General features: G+C 37.2%; 1 protein-coding gene and 1 long non-coding RNA gene across 3 annotated transcripts in view; one reads left to right on the top strand and one right to left on the bottom strand.

The window, feature by feature from the left end:
- Positions 1–21,753, top strand: part of LOC125172777 (uncharacterized) — a 632,687-nt gene that overhangs the window by 226,545 nt on the left and 384,389 nt on the right. The window lies entirely within an intron of this gene.
- The window catches only part of FSIP2 (fibrous sheath interacting protein 2), a 98,526-nt gene continuing 83,448 nt past the window's right edge, over positions 6,676–21,753 (bottom strand). For both annotated transcript variants that reach the window (XM_047871280.1, XM_047871279.1), the window contains 4 exons: positions 17,045–17,091; positions 13,376–13,419; positions 9,855–9,924; positions 6,676–6,843 (listed from right to left, as the gene is read on the bottom strand). In XM_047871280.1, the coding sequence (XP_047727236.1) occupies positions 6,707–6,843; positions 9,855–9,924; positions 13,376–13,419; positions 17,045–17,091 (298 nt within the window). In that variant the 3' untranslated portion in view covers positions 6,676–6,706. The remainder of the gene's footprint in view (positions 6,844–9,854; positions 9,925–13,375; positions 13,420–17,044; positions 17,092–21,753) is intronic.

Here is a 21,753-nt window from a genome sequence, read left to right on the forward strand (position 1 = left end):
TGGTTTCGTTGATCTGCTCTACAGTTTTTTTAGTTTCTATATTGTTTATTTCTGCTCTGATCTTTATTATTTCTCTTCTTCTGCTGGGCTTAGGCTGCCTTTGCTGTTCTGCTTCTAGTTCCTTTAGGTGTGCTGTTAGATTTTGTATTTGGGATTTTTCTTGTTTCTTGAGATAGGCCTGGATTGCAATGTATTTTCCTCTCAGGACTGCCTTTGCTGCGTCCCAAAGCGTTTGGATTGTTGTATTTTCATTTTCGTTTGTTTCCATATATTTTTTAATTTCTTCTCTAATTGCCTGGTTGACCCACTCATTCGTTAGTAGGGTGTTCTTTAACCTCCATGCTTTTGGAGGTTTTCCAGACTTTTTTCTGTGGTTGATTTCAAGCTTCATAGCATTGTGGTCTGAAAGTAAGCATGGTATAATTTCAATTCTTGTAAACTTATGAAGGGCTGTTTTGTGACCCAGTATATGATCTATCTTGGAGAATGTTCCATGTGCACTCGAGAAGAAAGTATATTCTGTTGCTTTGGGATGCAGAGTTCTAAATATATCTGTCAAGTCCATCTGATCCAATGTCTCATTCAGGGCCCTTGTTTCTTTATTGACCGTGTGTCTAGATGATCTATCCATTTCTGTAAGTGGTGTATTAAAGTCCCCTGCAATTACCACATTCTTATCAATAAGGTTGCTTATGTTTATGAGTAATTGTTTTATATATTTGGGGGCTCCGGTATTCGGTGCATAGACATTTATAATTGTTAGCTCTTCCTGATGGATAGACCCTGTAACTATTATATAATGTCCTTCTTCATCTCTTGTTACAGCCTTTAATTTAAAGTCTAGTTTGTCTGATATAAGTATGGCTACTCCAGCTTTCTTTTGGCTTCCAGTCGCATGATAAACAGTTCTCCATCCCCTCACTCTCAATCTAAAGGTGTCCTCAGGTCTAAAATGAGTCTCTTGTAGACAGCAAATAGATGGGTCTTGTTTTTTTATCCATTCTGATACCCTATGTCTTTTGGTTGGTGCATTTAATCCATTTACATTCAGTGTTATTATAGAAAGATACGGGTTTAGAGTCATTGTGATGTCTGTATGTTTTATGCTTATAGTGATGTCTCTGGGACTTTGTCTCACAGGGTCCCCCTTAGGATCTCTTGTAGGGCTGGTTTAGTGGTGACAAATTCCTTCAGTTTTTGTTTGTTTGGGAAGACCTTTATCTCTCCTTCTATTCTAAATGACAGACTTGCTGGATAAAGGATTCTTGGCTGCATATTTTTTCTGTCTAGCACCCTGAAAATCTCGTGCCAATTCTTTCTGGCCTGCCAAGTTTCAAAAGAGAGATCAGTCACGAGTCTTATAGGTCTCCCTTTATATGTGAGGGCACGTTTACCCCTTGCTGCTTTCAGAATTTTCTCTTTATCCTTGTATTTTGCCAGTTTCACTATGATATGTCGTGCAGAAGATCGATTCAAGTTACGTCTGAAGGGAGTTCTTTGTGCCTCTTGGATTTCAATGTCTTTTTCCTTCCCCAGTTCAGGGAAGTTCTCAGCTATTATTTCTTCAAGTACCCCTTCAGCACCTTTCCCTCTCTCTTCCTCCTCTGGGATACCAATTATGCGTATATTATTTCTTTTTAGTGTATCACTTAGTTCTCTAATTTTCCCCTCATACTCCTGGATTTTTTTATCTCTCTTTTTCTCAGCTTCCTCTTTTTCCATAACTTTATCTTCTAGTTCACCTATTCTCTCCTCTGCCTCTTCAAGCCGAGCTGTGGTGGTTTCCATTTTGTTATGCATTTCGTTTAAAGCGTTTTTCAGCTCCTCGTGACTGTTCCTTAGTCCCTTGATCTCTGTAGCAAGAGATTCTCTGCTGTCCTGTATACTGTTTTCAAGCCCAGCGATTAATTTTATGACTATTATTCTAAATTCACTTTCTGTTATATTATTTAAATCCTTTTTGATCAGCTCATTAGCTGTTGTTATTTCCTGGAGATTCTTCTGAGGGGAGTTCTTCCGCTTGGTCATTTTGGATAGTCCCTGGCGTGGTGAGGACCTGCAGGGCACTTCCCCTGTGCTGTTGTGTATAACTGGAGTTGGTGGGCGGGGCCATAGTCAGACCTGATGTCTGCCCCCAGCCCACCGCTGGGGCCACAGTCAGACTGGTGTGTGCCTTCTCTTCCCCTCTCCTAGGGGCGGGATTCACTGTGGGGTGGTGTGACTCATCTGGGCTACTTGCACCCTGCCAGGCTTGTGATGCTGGGGATCTGGCGTATTAGCTGGGGTGGGTAGGCAAGGTGCTCGGGGGCAGGAGGGGCAGGCTTAGATCGCTTCTCCTTAGGTGATCCACTTCAGGAGGTGCCCTGTGGCAGCGGGAGGGAGTCAGATCCGCTGCCGGAGGTTTGGCTCCGCAGAAGCGCAGAGCTGGGTGTTTGCGCAGAGCGAGCAAGTTCCCTGGCAGGAACCGGTTCCCTTTGGGATTTCGGCTGGGGGATGGGCGGGGGAGATGGCGCTGGCGAGCGCCTTTGTTCCCCACCAAACTGAGCTCTGTTGTCAGGGGGCTCAGCAGCTCTCCCTCCCTTTGTCCTCCAGCCTTCCCGATTTCCGAGCAGAGCTGTTAACTTATGACCTCCCAGACGCTAAGTCGCGCTTGCTGTCGGAACACAGTCCGCCCGGCCCCTCCGCTTTTGCAAGCCCGACTCGGGGGCTCTGTTTGGCCGGCGAGCCGCCCCTCTGCCCCGGCGCCCTCCCGCCAGTCCGTGGAGCGCGCACCGCCTCACCGCCCTTCCTACCCTCTTCCGTGGGCCTCTCGTCTGTGTTTGGCTCCGGCGACTCTGTTCTGCTAATCCTCTGGCGGTTTTCTGGGTTATTTAGGCAGGTGTAGATGGAATCTAAGTGATCAGCAGGACGTGCGGTGAGCCCAGCGTCCTCCTAAGCCGCCATCTTGCCGCCCAAAAACGAATGTCCTAACTTCTTAATGAATCTCCTTAACTTTTGTTCCAGGGCCTTTGGCATCTATTTCATGTTTCCATCATACTCTTTCCCTGGGAATCTGAGTTGTGAGTTTGGCTTGCACTTGTTTTGAGTAATGCCCACTGTTTTCCTGGTCTGTTTTCTATCAGGTGAAACAGAGACATGCTCCTTGAATCCCTCATTCAGGCATCTCCCAGATGGTTTGGAATGGACAAACATACACAATAATTTTCTAATAAGGTTTGCTGTGCTCCCTATAGAGCTAAGAGTCAAAGGACTTAAATAAGGTTGCAGGTTTCTTTTTCAAGATTGCTCATGTGCTGGGGGCATGCGGGGGTGTTGGAGCAAGGGCAAGTGAAAACACCACAGATCTTTGTTACCATTTTCAACTTACCTTTTGTCAATCTTTCTGTGGGGGCTGAGAACTTGGAGCTGCTTACCCCCTTCTGTTGCAATGGAGATTGATGATGAATGTTTTACAAATATGACTACCAACTATTCTGAAATTATGTCTGGATCCATTTTGATTGGCTATTCCCAAGGTAAGAAATAATTTTTGCTAGAAATTCAGCTACAAATTAAACTTTTTTAACCCAAGGTCGATTTTGAATGCTCATGTGCCTTCTTGGCAATATATTCAAATAACCAAATCACTAAAGAGATAAATGTTTGAAATTTATGTACTGATATTTTGTAATCACTGATTGTTTATAAAGTACTTCACTAGTCAAGTCCATTGCTTTTAGAAATATTCTGCATCCTTCTTATCATACTCAACTAATTTATGGATCCCAAATTTTTAATGGAAATGAGTAAGCAAACTACCACCAATGCCATAAATCTAGACTGCCATCTTTTTTTGACCAGCTTAAATGCTAAGAATGGTTTTACAATTTTTTTCCTCCAAGATTTTACTTAAATTCAAGTTAACATATTGTGTAGGATTGGTTTCAGTAGTAGAATTTAGTGATTCATCACTTACTTTTAACACCCAGTGCTCAACACAAGTGCCCTCCTTAATACACATTACCTATTTAGCTTATCCCCCCACCACCCCTCACTGAAAAAAATCAGAAGAATGGTATTTTGTGATGTGAAAATTAAAGTTCAAATTTCATTCTTCATAAGTAAATTTTCATTGGATCCCAGACAGCTACATTATTTGTTTATACATTTTCTAAGGCTGCTTTTGTGCTACAAAGGCACAATGGAATAGCTTTGATAAAGATCATATGCTCTGCAAACCTATGGTGTTTAGTATCTAGCCCTTTACATAAAAAGTTTGCCAAATTGTGTTTTTGTACAACATAAACAGAATCAACAACCTAATAAATTATTCCAATGCCTTATGGATTTAAAAGGCCTTCTTTAGGATCAACAGCTCAAAGATAGGTACTTCTAGAAATTTCAGCTACCAAAAATTTATTAGGTAATATGCTTTTTTAAAATTTTCTTGTTTGTTTATTTTTGAGAGAGAGAGAGAGAGAGAGAGAGCGAGCATGAGTGAGTGAGGAGCAGAGAGAGAGAGGGAGACACAGAGTGTGAAGTAGACTCCAGGCTCTGAGCTGTCAGCACAGAGCCTGACTAGGGGCTCAAACTCATGACCTGAGCTGAAGTTGGACACTTAACTGACTGAACCACCCATGTGCCCCTATCAAGTAATAGGCTTTTTTTTTTAAATTAATCTTTGATCCTTTTAGCATCTTTTTCACTACGTTAGCCAAATATGCCCAAAGTTTCATTTAACACATGACTTTTGACACAGAACCTTTTCAGGTTGAAGGTTTTACTTGGGACTTCAATTTAACCATAATTTTAACCACTTTTTCCATAATTCTGACAGCTTTAACAACAAATCCTGAACTTGATGCTTTTTCTTCTACTTGAGGTGGGGAAAACTGAAAGTTTCCTTTACCATTAAAAAAACTTCATATGAGTACACTATTCTGTGTTATTGTTGTTTTTTTGTTTTGTTTTGTTTTGTTTTGTTTTGTTTTGTTTTGTTTTGTTTTGTTTTTGAGAGATAGGCAGAAAGCATGTGAAGAGGTGGGGAGGGCAGAGGAAGAGGGGGAGAGAATCTTAAGCAGACTCTATACCTAGCATGGAGCCACAGGTGGGGTTGGATCTCAGGACTGTGAGTTCATGATGTGAGCCCAAATCAAGAGTTGTTTGCTCAACCCACTGACCCACTTAGGTGTCCCTGAGTACATTATCCTTACATAGTTAATATTTAACTACAGGACTATGTGAATCAGAGTGTCTTGAAATCAGAGTGAATTTCACCTATGAAAGATTTGCTTATTTCCTTATCAACTTTTGAAATGATGGATAAAAGCTTTGTAAACAATCATATGTTAAAAGGCAGTTTTTATTAAAAGCATGTGACATTGAACACTAGTGGTTTTGGTGACATCTGTAAGAATACTTTCAACTTAATACTTGTCAATATAAGCCCATTGGTAGAATTCTTCTGAGAACAATTTTGAACTGGACTGCCAGTCATTTCTTATTAACTATCATTTTTGAAAATGACTGCATCTGTAAGTTACATTATTTTGTGTATCTTTGAGATCAAATAATTCATGAGATTAGTATAAATAGATTAAATTACCAATTGAGTAACTACATTGTGATTAGAATGTAAAAATTCTACTATATAATCACATCTTTTTCTCCAGAGCTCAATGTCATAACCTAACTTTATTAAAGGAAATTCAGTTTTATAAAATAAAATTTTCTCAGATGTTTCTACTTTAGTGCTGGCTACTGTCAAGAAAATTTTAGATAAAAGAGAAGATGTCACATTTTCTAAAAATTCATGAATCGGCATTAGGTTAGATAGTGATGATCACTGACACTCTTTGCTGTTTTGGATCTTTTAAACAAGATCCTTAGAATCTAGTGGCAAATATGCTACAAAGTAGCAAGTTAAATGATTTTGAAAAATTTATTTTATCACTCTACTAGCTATTCCTCTTGTTAAATTGTCATTTTTATGTTCCTACAAATAGAGCCTTTATTTATATTCATGAGAAAATATTAATATAAAGGATTTAATGCTTTGCTGACCAACAAATTTACCTATTGATAGTATTTGACCCACAAAATCCCTTTGTTTTTTCTGAAAAGTTTTTTTAAAGTTGTAAAAGTTATTTTATGCATACATAGATAAAATACTATGTATTTTACTAGTAATTAAATTGCTGGTAACTAATTAATTACTTCTACATGGTGCTTTATTCATAGTTAGATATTTTTGTTTGGGAGGTATTTTATAAACTGATGATACTTTATCTGCAGGTGGGAAAAGCTGATTTCTTATATCTGGTATATTTTTATTTGAACATACAAATACACCTTTAATAGTGAACCATTCAGTTTCATATCTGTGTTACAGAATTCACTTGAGTGTTATCTCAATTTGCTAACTATTTTGGTGAAAATACCCTCTAAAAATTTAACAGGAAACCTCCAAGGTCATTTCCAGGTACACTTTTGGTCGCTTCATATTTATGGCACACAGGTAATACTAACACTGTGCCTCTTTTCATGCCAAATGTTTATCAAAAGCATTCATCAAACCTTTCTCTTATCCAAATTTCTATTGTACTTGCTTTGATCTTAAAATTCTGCTCAGTATTATAAAAATCATCTTCTAGGACAATATGTTATGCTTTAAAAATCACTTTATTTTCTAAGGGAAGTAAGCATAGTTCTATCAGGTATAAAAGCTTCAGGGCTCATCTTGGTCAGGTGGTGAAGAAGATTTGGAAATATTGGTGTTACTTCGAGAAAACACCTTTGAGAGAGCTGAAGATACCTTTGCCAACATTTTAGATCCTTGTTTGGAAATACTAGGCTTGGGAGTTTCTGTGGAAAAAGCAAAAAAGTAATATGAATATTTATTAGGCATTCTAATTGAGACAGTTATACTATAGAATTGATGATTTAGAATTAAGAAAGTGATGTTTATAAAATACTTTATGGGATTTAAAAACATTTGCAAAGGTTCTTTTTTTTAAGTTTATTTATTTATTTTGAGAGACAGAGAGAGCAGGGGAGTGGCAGAGCCAGAGGGAGACAGAGAGAATCCCAAGCAGGCTCTGCACTTATCGTGCAGAGCTTGACATGGTGCTTGAACCCCAAACCATGAGATCATGACCTGAGCTGAAGTCAAGAGTCAGATGCTTAACCAGCTGAGCCATCCAGGTGCCCCTCACAAAGGCTCTTCTAATTTGATCCTTCTAACACTCTTGTAAGGGAAATAGGAAGAGTGATAACTCCATTTTTGGACACTGAATCTTGGCAAGGTCAAATACCTTGCCTAAGGTCATATGGGTAGAAAATGGATGCTCTGGGAATGGGGGCCAGCTTTTTTTTTTTTAATTTTTTTTTCAACGTTTATTTATTTTTGGGGCAGAGAGAGACAGAGCATGAACGGGGGAGGGGCAGAGAGAGAGGGAGACACAGAATCAGAAACAGGCTCCAGGCTCTGAGCCATCAGCCCAGAGCCTGACGCGGGGCTCGAATCCACCGACCGCCAGATCCTGACCTGGCTGAAGTCCGACCCTTAACCGACTGCGCCACCCAGGCGCCACCCAGGCGCCCCTGGGGGAGGGGGCCAGCTTTTTGACTCTCATGGACCTACCGCACTTTGATACTTCTCCAGTTAGTTGTACAAAGAATGTCTTTCTTTTTCTATCAGAACACTATTGGAAAAAGCCTGATGAGCTAAACTTAAAGTAACTTTCAACTTTACACAACGAGGGTATCTATTTCAGAGTACTCAAGTGAAAGCACAAGTGCATTAAAATTGTCATAATTTCTCACCTACTTTGGGTGAATTTTCAATTGGTTAACTTCAAGTGATTTTTTTTTATCATGTGAGATAAGACTGTATAGATAATAAAAGAATTTTCATTTAGATTCATTTTTCTATATTTTTCTACATTCATTTTTCACATTTTATACATTCTTCATATTTTAATTATCACAAAATTATAATTTTACTTATAAATATGTAAAGATAGAAATGAACATTTATGTACTTTTTTGAAACTTTTTGATAAGACATGAAAACACACATGACCAAATTTTCTTTTTTTAAATTAAAAAAATAATGTTTAATGTTTATTAATTTTTAAGAGACAGACAGAAAGACAGAGTGTGAGTGAGGAAGGGACAGAGGCAGCAGGAGACACAGAATCCAAAGCAGGCTCCAGGTTCTGAGCTGTCAGCACAGGGGCCAGTGCAGGTCTCAACCTCAGGAACCATGAGATCACGACCTGAGCCAAAGTCAGATCCTTAACCGACTGAGCCACCTAGGCACCCCCATTTTCTTAATTCCATCATGTGCCAAAGTTCATGACTATACATCTTGTAGTTACCTAGATTTGTCTTTTCTAGCAAGATAATCTTCTATAGTTAAAGTTAAGATAGCCAACGGTAAATTTAACTAAAAATAAAGAACAAAAAAGTATATTCAGGGTTTTTACTCTACTATTATTTTTTAAAATGACCTAAGAATTTAAAAGGAAAAAAAAATCCACAAAATTTGCAGCAGATAAGACACAAAAGCATAGATGAAAGAGAAAGATGTACTTTCTGAAAAAGTAAGATAAAATTTTACTGACATGATTGAGGCATTGTTGCAAGACTTCTGAAATTGTCATTGGAGGTATAAAATAATTTCTGTTCTTGAAACTTGTGGTCCTGTTAAAAATTCAGATCTCTGGGCGCCATTACTCAGAGATGCTAACTTAGGCTAGAGAGGGTCCAGGAATCTACATTGTGAAAAAAGTACCCTGGGTGGTTCTAATGCAGAGCAGTTCCAGGAAACACACTTGGGACACTGCCTCAAATCCGCATGCTTTATTAGATGACTGTATATTGTTCAAGACCGGAGGGTGCCTGGTATCTTAGCTTAATAACCTACATGAGAAAGTCACGAACCCTGCGTTTATCTTGTTAGTAGTTCTTTCTGTAGCAAAACTATAGACTATCTTTGGTTATTACCCAATATGGGGCTTATTCTGGGATGCAATGGCAACAATATGAAACCACATTATGGAGGGAAGAAAGAGTGGAGGATCAAAGTCAGAAGATCTGTTTTTGAGCCCTAAAAGCTTTGTATTTGTTGACTGTGTAACCTCAGATAGTTATTCCCTCCATTTTCTCTTTTTTAAACTAGGGCTTTATGATTCACAGAGGCAGAATAGTATGGTGTAGGGGATATAGACAAGTTTTGTTTGGTCCACAAAACATTTCAGAAGAACTTTGAATTATGTGTTAAACTTTAAAAGTCAGGAATTTTCACCTCTAACTTCTTTTGAAGAATGCAAAGACTTCAATTGGAAGACCTGGCAACAAGCCAGTGTGTCAGTGATTGCTGAGTAGCAGCTCCCTCCTTTAGATGGAACATGCCATCTCCAGTGCACCACAGACCCTTGCTCAACCTACTGCTCTTGTTTATAACATTACCTGTATGGCTTCTGTGGGCATTTAAGTGTATGAATTCTGGTTATATTGAACAAGCTTAGGTTTTGAAGTTGGGCAGATCTGTGTTTGAATCCCAGTTCTGCAGCTTATTAGCTGCAGGGTGACCTTGAATAATATACTCTTACTTTCTTCTTCGGTGACTCGCCCTTCCCTCTTTAATAAAAAGGGGATACTTAATTGCTAATAAATGTTAGTTATATTATTTGTAACTATGATTTGAAGTTAAAATAAAAGTACCCCATAATAAACTGCAAATTGTTATACACACAAACATACACATATTAAGAATATTATTTCAACCTCATATTGATAATAGGCATCAATACTTCAAGGAAGGAGCCACTCATTCCAGGATGAATGCTAAAGCATAGTATATTTTGTACCTGAAATGACTTCTCTTGAGGAATGTACACTGCCAACAATATTCTTGTTTCCTTCAAAGATGGTGATAAACTGCCAAGACAAAGTAAAGTACTTATTTAATCTTTTATTGGATAGTACACACTAAGATACCTAGAAATCCCCAAAAGATGTAGTACAACCATTGTAGCACCTTACGTCAATAATGTCTGTGCTCTGAAGTCTCAAAGAATTATCCACTGAGACAGGATCATAATTTTTGCCAATTTGGCACCTAGGGCTGACCCTTGTCATGAATGTGGGCCTTGGATACCATTCAATGATGATCAAAGCTCAGCCATCTTAAGTCACAAAAAAAGCCAGCTCTGTCTGCTCCCTCCCTCTTTTGGGGGTATTGATATAAGTAACAAATTATAAATTCTTTTTATGTTATGAGAGATAATGTTAAGGGGTAAAATGGCTGTTCACTATGTAACTCCAGTTTCCTGTTATGGAAATCTTAGGTATTTTGGAGTCTGGAGCAATAAGCAGGCTATCTGGACCTAGTTGGGCATGGAACATGGCTCAGATACTAGCTTTACTCTGTAGGCCCATATCACCTCTTTGAACAGAGAAGCAGCAATTTTCTCAGAAAGGCATAAAATAGACTGGGATAGGTAATTGGGCTACCTTGTATATATTTTATAAAACTAGCTATTAAATAAGGAAATCAATGATGAGAAATTTTTTAAAAAGGCCTAAATTCATGAAGAAACATAAAATATGTTACATATAGATTATGTAAAAAACCACCAGGTATGATAGGAGTTTTATCATAGTTCTTCAAAGAGGACTTGAGGTAGCTTATCTATTAATATATTTCAAAACAAATATATACCTGAGGAATAAAATGGAACCAAGACTATCTAAAACACTAATTCTCAGTATTGGCAGCACAATAGTTACATGTGGAAATTTTTTAAAAAAATTTTTAAATGTTTTATTTATTTTTGAAAGAGAGTACAAGTGGGAGAGGGGCAAAGAGAGAGGGAGACACAGAATCTGTATTTGTCAGAGCAGAGTCTGACATGGATCTCGAACTCATGAACCACGAGATCATAACCCAAGCTGAAGTTGGACGCTTAACCGAATGAGCTATCCAGGCATCCTGTGGAAATTCTTTTTTCTTAATATGAATCCCAAGGTCCCACACCTCCAATTGAATTGAAATCTCTCAGGGTGGGACAGATATTGATATCTCTTAAAAAATGCCCACATGTGTGAGACTGACTTCAGAATCCCTAATCTAAACGCTGGCAGGGAGATGCTACCAAGTGTCTGAGATGAGTAAATATACTTGTTATTTTAGGAACATCTATCTTTTCATAAGATTTATTCATAAGAGATTGTCATTTCTTCATGGAACACCGTTATAACCACCACTTTAAGTTTTTGTCTGAAAATTCCAAAATTTTAGTTGCATCAGACTTGGTATCTCTTGTCTTCTCCCTTAAAAGTTGTAGACATTGTCTTATTTTTTGTATGTTAAGTAATTTTGAATTCTATCTTGAGCATTTTAAACAACTTATGAGTTTCTAAGAACTGTTAGAGTACTCTGGAGATGGTTTAGTTTTTTATCTGTTTGCTTAAGTAGGTAATTAACCCACTTAGATTTAGACCACACATCCTACCCTTCTATAGCTGTTTCCAATGTAAATTCAGTTTCCAAAGCCTTGGCAGTATATATACGTAGCATCCCTGTGTGTGCACCACTATTAAAGCTATAGTTCAAGTTCTCAAAGCCTTTTGTTTATGTAAACTCAGGCCAGTTCCATACATGAACAACACAGGAGAGACATACAGATTTGTAGGGGATCCTTTCTGATGATATTCTGTGACTTTTTTTTTTCCATGTCCCTAACTCTAAATAGTCTCCTTTCTGGTTCTATGGCTAGAATGCTGTGGCTACCCATTCTGTGTGCTGTCTCACACATCCCATGATTACATTTATGTCTAGAGTAAAGTGGCAAAAAGAAGCAGAGAAAAAAAAGCAGATTTCCTTTTAATCTTCTTCAGGTTACTGGAGACCTTGTCCTAATTCTTCTGGTCAGAGGGAAGGATTTTTCTCTCACAGTTTTAAGTGCCTCAAGCCTCTGCAGCCATTGCCATATAGCTTCGTGTCTGAAACTTGCCTTGAGGCAGAGCCAAGAAATGGGAAAAGTGGGAAAGAAGTGAGATTCTTCTACTTCCCAGTCCACAGGAATATCTTAATTCTGGTGAGAGAGCAATGATTTCTCCTGGGGATTTATTCTGCCCATTCTCTCTATGCAATTCCAGGATTTGAATTGCTCTACGTCTAAAGTAGGAGATAAGGGGGTACAAAACCAGGAAACTCATAATGAAATTGGTGATTCTTTGAGTTTTTATTTGTCCCCTCAAACTCCTGCTATTATTTATTTTCCAGAATCCTCAGTTGTTGTCCAGAGTTTTTAGTTGTAATCAGAGATAGAGATGAGATAGAATGTGCTTAGTCCACCTTACTTTGAATTGGATTGGGTATAACAACTTCAACTATAGTTTTACCATGGAAAAAGCTGCAAGTTATGGGAAAGGCAAAAAGCCAAAAAAGGGCCCAGATTAGCAAGGAATTTAGCCTGACACAAGGAATAGTCTGTCATGAGGTCATCAGTCTACAGATTCTGTCTCCCTGTTATTTCCATATAATTTTACTTGGAAAATAATGGCCTAAGTAAGCCTGAGGTTGTCAGATAGATGTTTATATTCATAAATGAGGATTAGGTTGAATAAGAAACTTCCCAGCACCTTCAGGGTTTGGCATTAGTATGAAGAAGATGACTCTGATGATAAGGGACTGGGTAAGTGATGGATTCATGTGCATGGTGTAGGGGAAATTCAGAAGTGGGGTTAAATTGAGCCAAGAAACAAAGTGATAAAAGCAAAAGAAGATCTGTAGCTTTGGCTCTCATTGGAAACTTTTAAAAAGAACTAGGAGGAAAATTTTTCCTGAGTTCATAGTGGAGAGTAGCTGAACCTCTTGGAAAGCTGCCTTTAAACAATCAGTCCTTAGGAATACAGAAAAATAGATGGAGTCAGCGCTCATTTCCTGCAAGCCAGTCTCCTCCATTTTTGAAAGCTTCTATTCCCTCCCTGCCTCCACCAAGTTCCTCACTTGGGTCTACCTGCCTTAGACCAAGTGACTTAGGGCCAAGTGACTCCCTGTACGGTTTTCTCCAGAGTCAGTAGTAACACAGTTAAAGAGTGGAAGTCCATTTAGGTTCTAGGGAGGAATAGTGGGTTACTCTGTGCACGTAAGCAAGGAATAACTTACCTGTAAAGTGAAAATTTTGATTAAGGGATTTCTTCAGTTCCATGGATAGTTCTTAGCCAGAGGGAAAGATCTGAGCAGGAAGAAATACTGAACAGGGGTAGGTTTCCTGATGTTCCACAAACTGTACCACCCCAAGCCCTGATGTGGCCTTGAAAACTGGGCTATATTCAACTGGACTCCATGTATGCTAATTAGAGTTTATTGAAAAATATTTACCTTCACATTGTTTGAATTCTCTGGCTTTTGCTCCTGAGAATTTCCTGTTGGGAAGGGGAAAAAGAAAAGGAAAAAATATTATTTCTTTTCTTTTTTTAGGCATGAATAGTATTGAGACAAACCTGGTCTTATTATTTTTCATCAGAAAGTTCTAGAATTTAGTTAGGTAGAAGAAATTATTATCACTCTCACTGTACAGACATTGGGAACACAACTGAAATAGGTAAGATCTCTAGAGTTCTGGGGCATGTCCTAGACTTTCCTTTAGGAATTATAAGATGAAATATGATTTAGTAGGAAAGGCCAACTCTGTTACTTAGTAGCCACATGTTTATCCATAAGTACTCAATCTCTGCAGGTTTATTTGTTTACATGTAAAATAAGAGATTACCTTATAAATGATTCCTAGGGGCCTTCCAGCTCTAACACTCTTTGATTCTACATAGCTAATTAAAAGCAGATTATTGGAACAAAGGAGAAGGTGCTGGTCTTATGAAATACTTTGAGTGAGAACCCGGAGAATTTTGAGGCAATACCAAGAGGAAATCTGGAGAAGTTGCTACAGAATCAAAAGTTGCCTAAATTCCAGGGCAAGTTAGTATGCCTGAAAGCAAATTTAAACTAAGGGAGTTACAAATTAAGAGAAAAGTTTTGGGGCTCCTGGGTGGCTCAGTCGGTTAAAAGTCTGACTTTGACTCAGGTCATGATCTCACAGTTTGTGAGTTCAAGCCCCATGTCGGGCTTTGTGCTGACAAATCAGAGCCTGGAGCCTGCTTTGGGTCTGTGTCTCCCCTCTCTCTGCTCCTCCCCAGCTCGTGCTCTGTCTCTCTGTCTCTCTCAAAAATAAACAAACATTAAAAACAAAGAGAGAGAAATTATTAGAAAAGTTTCACAAAAACCAACCACTAGGGAGGCCGAAAATCTGAGTTTGAGTTTTAGCGTTACTTCTTAGAGTGAAGAACATTGGCAAATTGAATCTAACTTATTTGACTGTTTCCTAATTATGTAGAATGTGATTGAGATTCTTCCCTGCCTGTCTGACAACAGGGCTCAATGAGATATATATAAGAATTTTGCATTTTATAAACATGTCATCATCAAGGGCCAAAACAAGTGGTCATTCTCTGAGTTATCCTTTGGACAAATGTAGGTTTTGCAGGGGGGAGTAGCAGTGAAACTTCAAATAACTCAAATATGACAGGGATTGATTATGGCACTTATCTGACAATACTGGTAAAAATTTATTGTTGTTTGATCATCTTTCTAAAAGTACCTGGCTCTATATTGCACATAATTGAGCTGACTTTTGCTTTTAAATGACTGAGGGTATTGGGTTTACTTCTAGGCCTATCATTCCAAACATAGGTTTTAATTTTCTAGGCTAAATGGTTGTCAACTTCCCAGGATATACTAGGAGTTTGTTTTGATGAAAAGTCAAAGAAAAATTCCTGATAGTTGAGGATCTCAGATGTTCAGAGTTAACTTATTTTACTGTATACCTATATGAAACAAAGAATATAAATTTCTGGCTCTGACCTCTCTGTTAAACTCCATCTTAAAAATCCTGTTTCTTATGTGACACCTCAACTTGAACATCTAATGGGTAAATCAATCTCAACATAACCAAAACAAAATTCTTGTGCCTCTCATTAGTTATTCCCATCATCTCTCTTATTTTACTAAATGGTCCTCCTACTATAAGCCTATTTTAGGTTCTTGGGAATACTGTGGGAACTTACATTCTAGAAGGAGATAGTGACAAAAAAACAACAACTAACAGTGTATCAGAAAGTTATAAGTGCCAGTGAGAAAAATCAGCCAAGAAGTGGAAGAGTTAGTGCCATGGTGAGAATGAGGGTACAATTTCAGAGTATGGTAAAAGAAGATCTCACTGAGAAGGTGAAACTTGAGCAAAGACCTCAAGGTGAGGGCTGAGCAAGGGAGATGTAGGGGGAAGAGCATGACACAAGGATCAGAAAGCGCAAAGGCCTGAATGCCTGGAATGTTTAAGGTCAATGAGGCTGGGGCAGAGAGCTGAAAAGAGAAACAGAGGAGGAAGTTAGAGAAGTAAAAGGGGGTGGAGTGATATCCAGATGATGTAAGATTTTACAAGCCATTGTAATTTCTTTCGCTTTTGTCCCAGATGAGATGGGAAATACTTATAAATATCTGGAATCATCTTGTTCATGTCCTTACCCTTTGATGCCCACTCAAGTATAAATTCTATGAGATTAAGGACTTTGTCAGTTTTGTTCACATATAGGATCCTAGAGCACAAAGGAGATGCTTAGTAAATATTTGAATGAATGAATAAATAAAAGTTTGAATTGGGCAGCTAAAATATTGCAGAAGGATATAAGAATTAAGCATGATCATTGCAAAAAAAAATGGGAAAAAACACCCACAATACATTTATGGTGAGGAGATTTAGGATCCAGAATTGACTCTGACTTTGATTCAAAGTAACCTTGGCAAAATTGCTTCCTCACCCTGAGCTTGAGTTTCCTCATGTAAACATGATGGAGGTTGTATTGAATGGTTTCTCTAGCAGCCTATGATTCCATAATACAGGTGTGATTAGTGATTATTGTGATATCTTCTGATTATGGTATGTTCATGGAATTCTGGCATATTTATTGCTATTGTATGAATCATCTTAATTAAAATAATTTCACTTCGAAGATAAGAAACTAGGTTTTTAAAGTAACTCCTTGAGAGGTGTTGTGTGTTTGGAATAGCCAGGGTAAACCTGTGGTTTGAGGTTTTTTGTTTGTTTGTTTAAGTTTATTTATTTTGAGACAAGGAGAGAGAACACAAGCAGAGGAGGGGCAGAGACATAGAGAGGAATCAGAATCCCAAGCAGGTTTCCCGCTATCAGCGTAGAGCCTGAGATACACTTGATCTCACGAACTGTGAGGTCATGAGCTACACTGAAACCAAGTATCAGATGCTAAACAACTGAGCCATCCAGGCACCCCACTGTGGTTTGAATTTTAAGGCCGCTTTGTGTTAAACATGACACTCTGCCTCTTGTACCTATGATCACTCTTAGAACCACATTGATCCTCTGAGGTTTCACCAAAAAGTTCTCACAAATGTTCGAAGGAGTAGGTATCACTCCTTAGAGTAAAATAAAAATAGAGATTTATTTTTTTCAAGTGAAGTCCATACTAGTCAGATATTAATGTGAGCAAATACATTTAGCTCTAAAAGGCCCCTCCCCTTTCTTTTCATTATGGTAGGACTAAGTACAAAGGAAGGGTAAGAAATCGTTAAATGCTAGTATAATGGGTTCCAACTGAAGTAAAAACTATTGTATGGTGCAACCTTATTTTATGAATATTTTTCACAGGAACATGGTAACTGAATTCATAATATCACACCATTTTCTTGATCAAAATCATTAATAAAATCTTAACAGTAATTCAGAAAAGGCAAACTAGTTGGCTCATTTTAACACCTGAGTGATGTAGTAATGAATTATTTTCCTCCAAAATAGATAAATTTGCAGGAAAAAAATATCAATCTCAGGTTTAGTAACTAAAAAAATCATCAAAGCAGTAAACAAGGCAGTAAACAAACAATAAGTAATTAGTAAAAAGTTTATCAAAGCAGTAAAGCAGTCTTCTTTTGAATGCTTTCTAATTTAAGAAAAATAATAAATCCAACCTTCTAATATTTTGGCACTTGTATCTGAGGAAAAATCTTCAGTCTCACTAAAACAAAAGAAAAAGAACATTTCATTTTCTGTGCATTTAATGAATGAAGAAATTACTGGTTAAGCAAAAGAACAACCTGTCAGTTATTCTTCATATGGACGTAAACCTAGAGTAATTTATCACCTAATTTCCAAATAAATGAAAATGATTTCTAAATTAACTTTTTTTCCACTTTTAAAATTTTGGTTAAATACACATAACATAAAATTTTCCACCATAACCATTTTTAAGCGTACAGTTCTGTGCTTAAGTCCATTCACATTGTTGTGCAACCATTGCCACCATCTATTCTCCAGAACATTTTCATCTTCCCCCAAACTGACACTCTTCTACCCATTAAATATTTAATAGTGCATTATCCTCTCTCTCTATTCTCAGGAACTGCTGTTTTACTTTCTGCCTCTATGATTTGACTACCTGAGGTATCTCATATAAGTGGAATTATGCAATATCAGCCCTTTTGTGACTGACATGTCACTTAGCATAATGCCTTCAAGGTTCATATGTGTGTAGCATGTGTCAGAATTTCATTTTTAAGCCTTACTTACATTCTACTGAATGCATATACCACATTTTGCCTAGCCATTCATTTATCGGTGACTCTTGGGTTGCTTCCATGATTTGGCTATTATTAATAATGCTGCTTATGAATATGAGAGTACCACTATCTGAGTCACTGTTTTCAATTCTTTTGGGTATATATCCTGACAATAGTTATCCTAATGAGTGTCAAATAGCATTTTATTGTGATTTTTATTTGCATTTCCCTAATGATTAGTGATGTTGAGCGTCGTTTCATGTACTTATTGCCCATGTGTATATTTTTTGAAGAAATATCTATTCAAATCCTTTGCCCAATTTTTAATCAGGTTGTTTGATTTTTTTATTATTGAATTACAGGAGTTCTCTATATATTCTGGGTGGCAACCCTTAATTAGATATATGATTTGCAAGTATTTTCTCCTATTCTATGAGTTGACTTTTCACTCTGTCCTTTGAAGCACAAAAAATTGTAATTTTGGTGAAGTCCAGTATATCTAATTTTTGTCACTGTTGTTATTTCTTGTGTTTTTAGTGTCATATCCAAGAAATTATTGCCAAATCCAATGCCATGAAGCTTCCTCTTCCCCCCCCCCCCATTTTCTTATAAGAGGTCTATAGTTTTACTTAGGTCTTTTATTCATTTTGAGTTAATTTTCACATATGGTGTAAGGGAAGGTTCTAACTTCATTTTTGTGTGTGTGGTTAGTTTTCTCAACACCATTTTAAGAATGTTCTTTTCCCATTAAGTGGCCTTGGCATGCTTATCAAAAATCATTTGGTCATAAATGAAAGATTTGTTTGTATGCTTTTTATTTTATTTCATTGCTTTTTATGTCTGTTTTTATGTCAGTACCATACTGTTTTCATTACCATGTCTTTGCAGTAAGTTCTTAAATCAGTAAGTCCAACTTTGTTCTTACTTTTCAAGATTGTTTTGGTTATTAGGAGTCCCTATATAAAATTTAGTAAGAATTTTTTATATAAAAATATTTTGGAATGAATCTTTTCTGTATCTACAAAAAATGCCATCAAATGCAATTCTTATAAAATGCTGATCTGTAGAATACTGTGTAATATTGACATCTTAACAATAGTGAATCTTCCAATCCATGAATTATTAAATTATTTTTTTTAATTTGAGTATAACTGACACAGAATGTTACATTAGTTTCAGGTGTACAGCCCATAAGTTTATACATTATGCTATGTTTACGGCTATTGTAGTTACCATCTGCCCCCACAATGCTATTAAAATATCAATGATTATATTCCTTATGCTGTGCCTTTTATTCCTGTGATTTATTCATTCCATAAGTCAAAGTCTGTAGCTCCCAGTCATCTTTACCCCCTCCCTTTTGACAAGCATCAGTTTGTTCTCTGTCTTGAATTTATAGGTCTAATTCTGCTTTTTGTTTATTCATATTTTTATTAGATTCTACTTATGAGTAAAAATAATACGTTGTCTTTCTCAGTCTGACTTATTTCACTTAGCATAATCTTTCCATTAATTTTTGTCTCCTTCCTTTTCCTTCAGGAATGTTCACTTATAGTTTTTACTTTTCCTTTGGGATTGTTCATTGTCAGTACATAGAAATGTGATTGAGGGGCGCCTGGGTGGTTCAGTCGGTTGAGCGTCCGACTTCAGCTCAGGTCATGATCTCGCAGTTCGTAAGTTTGAGCCCCACGTTGGGCTCTGTGCTGACAGCTTGGAGCCTGGAGCCTGCTTCAGATTCTGTGTCTCCCTCTCTCTGCCCCTTCCCAGCTCATGCTCTGTCTCTCTCTGTCTCTCAAAAATGAATAAACATTGGAAAAAAAAAATGTGATTGATTTTTCTATGTTGATTTTGTATCCAACTTTGATGAATTCATTTACTCGTTTTTTTTTTTTTAATTTTAAATATTTTTGAGAAAGTGAGAGAGAGAGAGAGAGAGAGAAAACAAGTGTGTGAAAGAATCTGAAGCAGGCTCCAAGCTCTGAGCTTTCAGCACAGAGCTGGACATGGGCCTCGGACCCACGAACTGTGAGATCATGATCTGAGCCAAAGTCAGACACTTAACTGACTGAGCCACCCAGTGGCCCTGAATTCATTTACTCTAAAATTTTTGTTTCTTTTTGTATGGACTCTTTAGGGTTTTCTACATATAAGATAATGTTATCTGTGAACAGAGATCATTGTGCGTCTTATCTTCCAATTTAGATGCCTTTTATGTCTTTTTAAGTGCTCTGACTAGGACTTCGAGTATGTTGAATAGAAGTGGTAAGACTGGGCAATTTTGTTTCCAATCGTAGAGGAAACTCCTTCAGGCTTCCACCCTAAGTAAAATATTAGTTCTAGGTTTTCCACATATGGCTATCATTACTTTGAAGTAATTTCCTTCTATTCCGAGTTTGTTGAGTGTTATCATGAAAAAGTATTGACTTTTGTTAAATGTTTTTTTCTGCATTAATTTAGATCAGAGATGTGTGTTCTTCATCTTGTTCTATGTTGTATTAAATGGGCTGATTTCTATATGTTGAACCTCCCTTGTATTTCTGGGATAAATCTCACTTGAGTCCTGGTGTAAAATGTTTTAATGTGCTATTGCATTCTGTTTGCCAGGATTTTGCTAAAGATTTTTGCATCAATATTCAGCAGGGATGTTAATCTGTAGTTTTCTTGTAGTGCCTTTTTCTAGGTTTTGGTATCGAAGTAATGCTAGCCTCATGAGTTTGGAAATAGTCCCTTCTATCCAATTTTTTGACAAGAGTTTAAGGAGGATTGATGTTAATTCCCCCTTAAATGTTCGCTAGAATTCACCATTCACTAGTGAAACCATCTGGCCCTGAGATTTTCTCTGTTAGGTTTTTGATTACTGATTCAATCTCCTTACTAGTCTGTTCAGATTTTCTATTTTTTTTTTTTCATGATTCAGTTTCAGTGGTCATGTATTCCTGGGAATTTATCAATTTCCTCTCAGTTATCCAATTTGTTGGTGTATAATTGTTCATAATACCCGCTTAAAATCCTTTTTATTTCTGTAAAATAAAGTGTAATGTCCCTTTTTTCATTAATAGTTTTAGGTTTTTGAGTCTTCTATTTTTTTCCAGAGGCCATCTTGCAATAATTTTGTCAATTTTGTTGGTGGTTTTGAGGAACTAACTCTAGGTTTCACTGATTTTCTCTATTGTTCTTCTATTTTGTATTTTGCTTATCTCTGCTTTGTATTATTTTCTTCCTTATCCTAGTTTTGACTTTACCTTGTTTTTCTTCTTTTATTTAAGATATAAAGGTAAGTTATTGTTATAAGATCTTTATTAATGAATTTACACCTATAAATTTCCCTCTTAGAACTACTTTCACTCTATCCCATAAGTTTTAGTATATTGTTTTCATTTTCATTTGTCTCAAGTATTTTCTAATTTCCTGAGTGATTTCTTCTTTGACCCATTGGTTGTTTAAGAGTGTATTGTTTTGGGGACCTGGGTGGCTCAATCAGTTACGCATCCAACTTCCACTCAGGTCATGATCTCACAGTTTGTGAGTTCCAGCCCCGCATCCGGCTCTGTGCTGACAGCTCAGAGCCTGGAGCCTGCTTTGGATTCTGTGTTTCCCCTCTCTCTCTGCCCCTCCCCGAGTCACACTCTGTGTCTCTCTGTCTCAAAAATAAATTTTCCAGTTCTCCTGTTGCTACTAAATTCTAAATTCATTCCATTGTGATTGAAAGGATACAGTGTATAATTTTAATATTTTACAATTTATGAACACTTGTTTTGTGATCTATATGTGGTATCCTGATCACCCGGCCTATGTTCTATGCTGGATAATGTTCCATGTACACTTAAGAAAAATATGCATTCTGCTGTTGTTGGGTGGAGTGTTCTGTATAGGTCTGTTAGTTCCAACGGATCTATAGTGTTGTTTTAGTCCTCCATATATTCCATCTGGATGTTCTGTCCACTATTGAAAGTAGTCTATTAAAGTCCTCTATTACTGTTGTCTCTCTCTTCAAATTTGTCAGTGTTTGCTTCATCTATTTTGGAACTCTCAAGTTTGTTTCGTATATGTTTATATTAGTTATGTCTTCTTATTGAATGAACCCTTTTATCATTATAATAATGTTGTCTCTTGTTTTTCAC

This window comes from Prionailurus viverrinus, chromosome C1 (genome assembly GCF_022837055.1).
Source record: "Prionailurus viverrinus isolate Anna chromosome C1, UM_Priviv_1.0, whole genome shotgun sequence".
Classification (NCBI taxonomy): domain Eukaryota; kingdom Metazoa; phylum Chordata; class Mammalia; order Carnivora; family Felidae; genus Prionailurus; species Prionailurus viverrinus.